The sequence below is a fragment of the Penicillium psychrofluorescens genome (assembly GCF_964197705.1).
Source record: "Penicillium psychrofluorescens genome assembly, chromosome: 4".
Classification (NCBI taxonomy): domain Eukaryota; kingdom Fungi; phylum Ascomycota; class Eurotiomycetes; order Eurotiales; family Aspergillaceae; genus Penicillium; species Penicillium psychrofluorescens.
Genome location: NC_133442.1, coordinates 177,348 through 185,807, shown reverse-complemented (window position 1 = coordinate 185,807; position 8,460 = coordinate 177,348). Strand labels below are relative to the sequence as shown.

The 8,460-nt window shown below is 46.8% G+C and overlaps 2 protein-coding genes across 2 annotated transcripts; one reads left to right on the top strand and one right to left on the bottom strand.

Moving 5' to 3' along the window:
• Positions 1–3,966: 3,966 nt before the first annotated feature.
• On the top strand, positions 3,967–4,458 carry PFLUO_LOCUS5853 (uncharacterized protein; the record flags this gene model as incomplete). Its single annotated transcript, XM_073783339.1, has 1 exon — positions 3,967–4,458. The coding sequence occupies one exon, from the start codon at positions 3,967–3,969 to the stop codon at positions 4,456–4,458; it is 492 nt and encodes a 163-aa protein (XP_073639904.1).
• Positions 4,459–5,858: 1,400 nt separating this feature from the next.
• On the bottom strand, positions 5,859–7,761 carry PFLUO_LOCUS5852 (uncharacterized protein; the record flags this gene model as incomplete). Its single annotated transcript, XM_073783338.1, has 2 exons — positions 5,859–6,800; positions 6,862–7,761. The coding sequence occupies 2 exons, from the start codon at positions 7,759–7,761 to the stop codon at positions 5,859–5,861; spliced, it is 1,842 nt and encodes a 613-aa protein (XP_073639903.1).
• Between the last annotated feature and the right edge of the window lie 699 nt (positions 7,762–8,460).

Below are 8,460 nucleotides of genomic sequence, written 5' to 3'. Positions count from 1 at the left end.
GGAGATCGAAGTCGACCAACGGCACCCGGAGCGATTCCCTCTTATGAACTCTGCTTTTATTCAATTCAATAAACAAGTAGCCGCGCATATGGCATGCCAGTCTGTCACTCACCATCTCCCCAAAAAGATGGCGCCGCGAATTCTGGAAGTTTGTCCTGACGATGTTATCTGGGACAACATGTCTATTAGGTGGTGGGAACGCTACTTGCGCACTTTCGGCATCATTACCATTGTTTGTGTGATGCTTGTCGGCTGGTCATTTCCAATCGCATTTACAGGGTTGCTATCGCAGTTGACATTCATAGAGGGCGCATTTACATGGCTATCTTGGTTAAGAAACCTTCCTAATTGGCTGCTCGCTGCGATCCAGGGTGTTTTACCCACTCTTTTTTGGTCCATCCTAACGGTACTCCTGCCCCTGGTTCTTCGCTTCTTAAGTCGAATGCAGGGTTTGCACACTGGTATGGCGGTGGAATTGGTGGTACAAAGCTACTACTTCGCTTTTTTGTTCGTGCAGCTGTTCCTGATCGTCGCCATTGCCACAGGTTTTTCCACGAGCCTTGATACCAGCAATATGACCGGGTTGGCGGAAATACTAGCTCAAAACATTCCTAGGTCCAGTAACTACTTTTTCTCTTACATGATCCTGCAGGCCATGTCTGTCAGTGCTGGTGCTCTTCTACAAATATTCAACTTTGCCAACTGGTTCATCCTTGCTCCCACCTCGGATTCCACCGCCCGGGAGAAATGGGCGCGAACGACCAGCTTGATTGAAATCCAATGGGGCACTTTCTTCCCTTTTTATACGACCTTAGCTTCTATTGGTATACCTAGGATTTATATGCATGCGAATGATTCATATGTGACTAACGTTTCCACTAGGCCTGATTTATTGCGTGGTTGCGCCTCTCATCCTTGTCTTCAATATTGTTACATTCAGTCTTTTCTGGTTCGTTTACAGATATAATGTGCTATATGTTATTAAGTTTCGCTTTGATACCGGTGGTCTTCTCTTTCCTCGAGCCATAAACCAGCTTTTCACCGGGTTGTATGTTATGGAGCTGTGTCTGATCGGGCTGTTCTTTTTGGTTCGGGACGACAACGGCGAAGTTGCCTGCGCAGCCCAAGGAATCTGTATGGCTATTGTCCTTATCTTAACTGCTGGATACCAAATTATCCTCAACGAGGCTTTCGGTCCTCTAATTCGGTATCTGCCCATCACTCTTGAGGATAATGCTGTTTGTCGTGACGAGGAATTCCGTTATGCCGACCGAGCCAGGCTCAGACGTACTGTGTATGATGGCGAAAACCAGTCTGCTAACTGGCGTTTTGCAAACCGAAAGGCTGGGGATCGTCATCAGAATAACGATGACCTAGGTATCGAGCTGGATAGATTAAGACCAGAGCAAGGGGGACGCAAGCAACACGAGTCAATTGTCCACCTACCCGAACAACCATTACGGACTACTTTTTCGAACGTCTTCCAACACAAGCACATCAGATCTGATTTACCTCAGTCCCGGCCAACCATGGTTAATAATATTGTATGCAATGCCGAGGCCGACGGTCCATCAACCAATACCACGTGTCATTCTCTATTCAAACGGAATTACGAGGAGTTGGGAGACCTTACGCCAGATGATCGCAACTATCTAGTAGAGCGTGCGTTCCAACATGAAGCCCTGCGCGCTAAGAGACCTGTCATTTGGATCCCACGAGATGATCTAGGTGTTAGCGACGACGAGGTATACCGGACACAACTCTTCAGCAGGTACATATGGATTAACAATGAAAATCAAACATTAGATGGCAAATGTCGAACAATATTTAGTCGCAGCCCACCAGACTTCTCAGATACGGATCTGGTTCAATTGTGACAAATTGCAGGTTATGACGATATCAAAATTCTCTTCATACTGTACAGTAAAACGGGTGGATTGATAGATGGGTGAATTATTTTCTTGCCCTAACCCATCGCCGAGTGGTTTTTACAAAGTAGACCAAACTACGAATCCGTATTTAGCCTTGTGGGTTGTGGTTTAGAATCCAACTCGCTGAACGATACGCAGGGTACAACAACTAAAAATAACCCTGTACGTGTATTGTACATACACGTACAATGCACAACTTCCGTCTAAACCCAACCCGTTATTATAGTACATACAGGATTAGTGAACGGGTTCAAAATGATACGACTGATATTCTGATAAATTGAGATGACATTCTGGCAAATCGGCATTTTGCTCCTTAGCTTTTTTTCGTGCAGACTTTTTCGACCAAGGTACCGTAACTTAGTAAACTGCAACAATGAGAATATCGATTGGCTATTGCCACCTTTTTTGGTTGGTTGATAAATACCCTATTGATATCGTCCTGTTGGTAGTTCCTGTTCATGCTATTAGGTTTTTGTTATGCCAACCCTATCTGTTTATCATGTCCATGCCACCTTCCCTATTGATTTTAGATTTTGTGGTTTCTAGGCTGTTTATTTCAACAAATCAGTTCTAACTTGTTGTTCTCTTCCTTTTATCACAACGGAGCTTGTTGCGGCTCACCGTACCTGTTTGTTCATGTCCACCATCCGCGAATCGAAAAGAACGATTGATCAACCGCTTTAAACAGCAGGCGCTACTCCACAAATATATAACACTAACAGAGCAAAAGCAACAAGCGGTATCAACAAGTAATACCAATGTAGAGCATCAACAAGGAAGACGCTTGCAGATTAATCTGTTGATAACCAGATATTTCTGGTTAGCGAATGGTAGATATGAAAAACATATTAGAATTGATTTGTTGAATGCACAGACTAGGAACTCCAGGCAGTAAACTAATGGGTAGAACGACTGGTATGCACAGATTGAAGAAAGCTCCTCTGTGTAAAAAGTGGAAGCCAATTTCGAATGTACCTGTACTGCAAATAATTGCACACAAAAACAATTTCCTTGTCTAAACGTTGGGAAATACGATCGGGACGAAAATTGTATTTGTTCAAACACCTTACTTTTAGCACCCAGCGGCGGGCCCTAAGGGCCGCAAAGTTTGTCTCACATGGACGGGTGGATAGACTTGGTCTTCTTACTACACAACCTCCTCGGACCCAGATACATGGTCTATTAAGCTGTTATTTAGCGCTAAACGTCGTTTGCGAGCTCTAATCAAATGTTTCCGCTGCTGATTCGGGAGTACTTCAGCTTATTTTCCAGACATATCCAACGCCAGAATGGTTATAGCAAACATTTTGTTCATTCCTTCATCTGTCCAGGTGTATGCTCTGCACTCCTTAGTTTGATTATTGCTCTCTTAAAGCATGGCACAGAAAATAGAACCTGGGAAAGTCTACGCCTGACGCTTATCGGAAGCGAAATCCTATTTACCACCCAAACTATGTTCTTTTGTCTCTTATAAAATTATAGACACGAGGAGTTGGCTCTACAAGACCGCAAGTGTCGGCTGTTATCTTCCGCAAGTTTGGTCTCTAGAGTATTGTGAGAACCTCAGGGTCAAGAGAGTGGTTCTAGGTGCCCACGACCTTTCGTCTGTGACTTCTCGAATCCTGATGGCCACCGGCTCGCTCTTATAGCTTGACCTCCCTAAAACCCGCCCTACCTGCATGTGGCCAGTGAACAATGCAACCAGTTGGTAAAGTGACGAACGTCTGCAATACCACTGCAAAGTACAATCTTGATGGATGACCACTCGTTCCTAGACAACACGATCCTGCCCTGTGGCAACTTGGGTCGGCAAGAGCAGATTTCCATTTCTGACTGCAACCAGAGAAATGAGTGGAGTACTTTCAAAGTCCATACGTGTGCAACTGATTTACACTGCCAAGCGGCAATGCAACTGTATAACCAATGTACTCCCAACCAACCTTGCTCCTATCAGACGGGCAGCCTGCTTGAATCTACCACCACGTCTGACTTGCTCCGACCAACCTTTTGTCAGCTGGACCAGATTCCCAACATGGGTTCTATGTCTACTATACTCCAATGGATGTCTTCGAACGATTTCATCGCACCGCAGACTATCGCACCGGGGCTGGCTTTCCCCTTTGCCGCAAAAGCTTCTCGTACCTACCCCGACTATGAGTCCACGCCGAGTCTCCCTACCTTCAAGACGCAAAGTTCGTCGACTCCTATCCGCTCAATGGAGATATCCTCTAGCACCGGTACTTCCTCTAGTCCGTTATCCGGAGAACAGCAGGAGTCCAATAAGAAAGTCGAGGTTTCCTCTGCGCACGGTGGTAATTCTCCGCGACCGTACCACGAAGACTTTTATAAACGCCCCAAGAAGAAGCCCACTAGTTACAATATGAGTCAGAAAAAGCTGCACTCTAGTTGCAAGCAGGCGCAGTTCAAATGCAAGACACCCGAGTGCAATAGGTCCTTCAAACGCCATGACCACCTGAAACGTCACATGAAGACCCATTCGAAGGAAAAGGCACATGACTGCTAGGTGCCTGGGTGCCGCCGTACCTTCTCACAGCCTCTCCGCCCACTACATAAAGCTGCGGATAAACGCGAACTGATTAACTTGTGAGAATCTAACTGCCCATCAACACCGGTTTAAGCATGTAAGACAAACAATTTGTGTCCACGCCAATTCCTTGTGAGACGCGAAAACTCAGGACGCACAACAATCCGAGCGGTCGCAGCCGTTCTGTTGCAACTCTCGATAATACGATCTCGGACTACAATCCCATTCCGCGTCCAGTTCACGCCTGAAGGCCACCCGTCCTATATCAAATAGGCTTTAACACCCTAACCTAACCTCCACAGAAAATGCCATTATGGGGAAAGTCGAGTTCATTTGGCTTTCCATATTGTACCGCTGTGTCCACTCTATTTCTTTTTGTGCGATCGACTGAAGGTAGCTGGTCGGGTTAAGCCCTGGATCTCGGTGTCAACGACGGGAGCCATAGCACAAGGATGAAAACTTACACGGTCCACGGTTGAGACTAAGTCGGCTCTTTTTCCATGCCAGAATATGTAATCGGCAGTTGGGCCAATGCAATATGTCTCTGAATCTTGGGTATTTCGGCGTTGTTTGTGTACAAAGCCCCTCGAAGCTCGGCCGGGACATCTTTCTTGAAGTAGATACTTCCGATAGACCCAAAAGGGTATGTCGAAAAATCTTTTTTTGATCTCAACAAAACTTGTTGCGAGCTCGTGTCGTTCGCGCTTCGTCATGTCGAACCACCTTTTCTGCAAGCCTATACCTTGGGCTTTCTCCATAATGATATATTCCACACCGGTCGGGTTGCTTTCGCTGGTTGAATACCCATACTGTATCCTTTGGGCACAGGGATACCTTTGGAATGGAGATATTGCAGAGTGGCAGCTTCACTGGCAGTGGCGAGGTGTTTAGGGCCCGCATATGATAAGGGATTTTGAGAATTGCTTCAAATCCATCATCCATTGTCAGAAGGAAAACTCGATTGAAGCCCCCTTCCGCGAACCTGCCCATGGTCCGGACCGAGAAATTTTTCGGCCTCTTGGAGAAGCCATTTCCCCCGACTGCAGCAGCCGCTTTCTGCGCATTCCAGTCAAGACGATTCAGACCTTTATGCGAAGAGATACACTGTAGATCTGGCGGCACCCTTGATTCAACATTGCCCCCACGTCCAAGTCCAGCACTCAACGCATCTTGCAGTATGTTTAAGGTGGAAAAATCTAATGAAGATGATACAACTCAGTCTCCAGATTCCACGATCGTGTCGGCGACTAGGTAGAGCACTCGAAATCATTTTGGACGTGTTTGACTTGTTGGCATATCGGTGGAGTCAGGGAGAAGCGCTCTATCCATGATTACTTGAACTTTTAAGGCAGAACGGCACACTGCACCTCCTTGATTATTTAAATTGATACCACAGCCCGATGTCTACGACAACCCCACGAGTTCTTGTTTGCCAGCGGCCGTTTCCTTGACTCTTCGTTGGAGCCTGCACGACTTTCATCCCGGAAATATTCCGCTATGACAGTGGGGGCATTGTTCGTGTCAGTTTCGGGTAGCTTTGACATTGGCAGAGATGACTCCCCTTTTCCACCAGTATCAGTGCCTGGAGATGTATCAGCGACCTGCGCTAGTGCAGTGTCTTCTCCAGATGTATCAACGTCATATTTATCCATAATGTTACCGCTTTCCGCCTCTTTGAATACACCATTGCGACATCCCGCCTCAAGAGATTCGTCTGCTGAATATCGTGTCTCAGGATTGAGGTCGATCATATGACGGACAACCTCCATGACCTGATCGCCGCTCATGTCCGCTTTCTTATCCGCTTCGTAGAGAGTATTGACGAGTGATCTGTTCCATCTCCAGATCCATTCTTCTAAAGCATCTTGTCCCGGGGCCAGATCTGGAGCTTCGGGGAGACCACATATACACTGTAACATAATAACACCAGCTGCCCAAATGTCTACCTTAGCTCCATAACCACCATTACCACGGATGGGGAGAATATCCGGCGCTGCGTAAAACCTTGTCCCGCAAAAGGTTCCTAGAAGGTCATCGGGTCGCGACAACATCTTAGAAAGCCCAAAATCGGCAATCACGAGGGCCAGCTTATTCTGGGGTTGATTAAACTCAACGAGCAGATTCTCTGGCTTGAGATCACGATGCACGATTCCAAGTCCATGCAGGTGACTCAGACCAAGAAGCATCTGGCGGAAAGCAGAGACACGGTGATTTTTGCTTAGGTTGTTGATATGATCTCCAAGATGTCCATCATGGTAGTAAGGCATAATTAGAGTAGGCTTGGGGCACCAGTGAAATTTGAGCACCGGCATCACGTTAGGCTGTGTTGGTGTCAGATTATCTGTGGTAACTTACATAGAATCGGCAATCATAGACACTCACATGGGGACTCTTCCTCATAATGTCGATCTCATTTTGTATCATGTCCTTCCACAGCCTCTCGCCCCTCTTCCTCTTCTTGGGGGTTCCAGAGTACCCGGGTGAATGTTTGAAGATCTTGGCGGCATATAATACTCCGTTACGTGTGTTGAGAATAGGATACACTTCACCAAACCCGCCACTACCTATCGCTTTTTGATATAAATAGATGGGCCTCTGCGAAGGAGACTGGGGTTGACTAGGTGTAGCCGTAGGTGGAAAGCTGTCAAAGTCGAGGGTGCCGATGGATGGAAGTGCAGCCTGGCTTTGCTTGAAAAATGCTTTCAAATTATCCCGGTAGAGTGATTGACCCGCTTTTTGGTTCGGAAACTCGATCTTGAATACCAAATCGCCTGCATGGATTGTGACGTCCTCCCATTGTACTTGAGAACCCGGACCATGTGAAAGAATCCAGCTCCACTTACGTCGTATTTCGTCTTTTTTCTGATGATCATAGCCGACCGCAGTTCCGTGCGAAGAACGATCATCGTAAAGAAAAATCCAACCATCTTCGTTGACAGTAATATGAAACTGCTGTGCACTAATTCCTTCCGTTCCTCGATTTCCCAGTAAGATATCGGATGATTTCTTGCTGGTTCCAAACTGCCATCCCCTCAGGGGGTTCTTGGGACCCTCATCAAAGGTCAGAATGATGCGATCCGGTGCATTTTGCACGCTGTTTACCTCTTCCTCCGAGAACAACAGGGCAGGTGTAGGCTCCCGGCTGTCAATTGTTGGCTCTTCCACGACACCTCCAGTGGCTTCATAGAATCGATTCTTGTTCTCTGGCAAGCGAAAGGCTGTCCTGGCAAGATTCTTCGCATCTTTAGGTGTCAGGACTGCGAAATCATTGGGTCCATACATCTCATATCACCAGGCCTTAGAACATAATATTGTATTTCAGTTAACAACGTTGGTGGGATTTTCCGGTCGCAATGGGTTAAAGAATAAATATGCAGGAGATGGAAAGCGAGCAACGCGGAATGATATATGGAGGTCACAACCGGGCGATTGGGCATCCATTACCGCGCGCTAAATTGTTTCAGTCTTGAGGCTAGTGCCAATCATCGAAAAAATTGTGGGAAGAAACATAAATGTCCATCTCAGATAGCGGGCGTTGAAACAATACTCCACCTGGGCGACTAATAAGACGTTTAGATTGGCCCGAAAGTCATCAGCCGCCTCGTCCAAAAAGGGAGTCGGGCCGACTGTCATCCGAGCCCCTGTCGCGTTTTCTTTCCGTGGTCCCTGCGAACTTTCGTATAAAGTAACCACTTTCATCTTTACAGCGTAAAATACACAATCCTGCATAGTCATTCCGCTATGAATCCAGAAACTTGCGTCGGCAGGATGGGCGAATCTAGGTTCCTGCTCCCGCTCGCAATCGTTATTGACTGTGCTAACACTCTCCTGCAAAGAATCGGGCCAGATTCGTCACTAGAACACATCACCGCGTTCACCAAAGTCGGGTACAGATCTAGGATCCATTCTAGGTTCTCTCGGGCCAGTCCAGCTAACGCCACGGAAGACAATCCCCTCCACCTGATGATCCTCTTGTAGCCA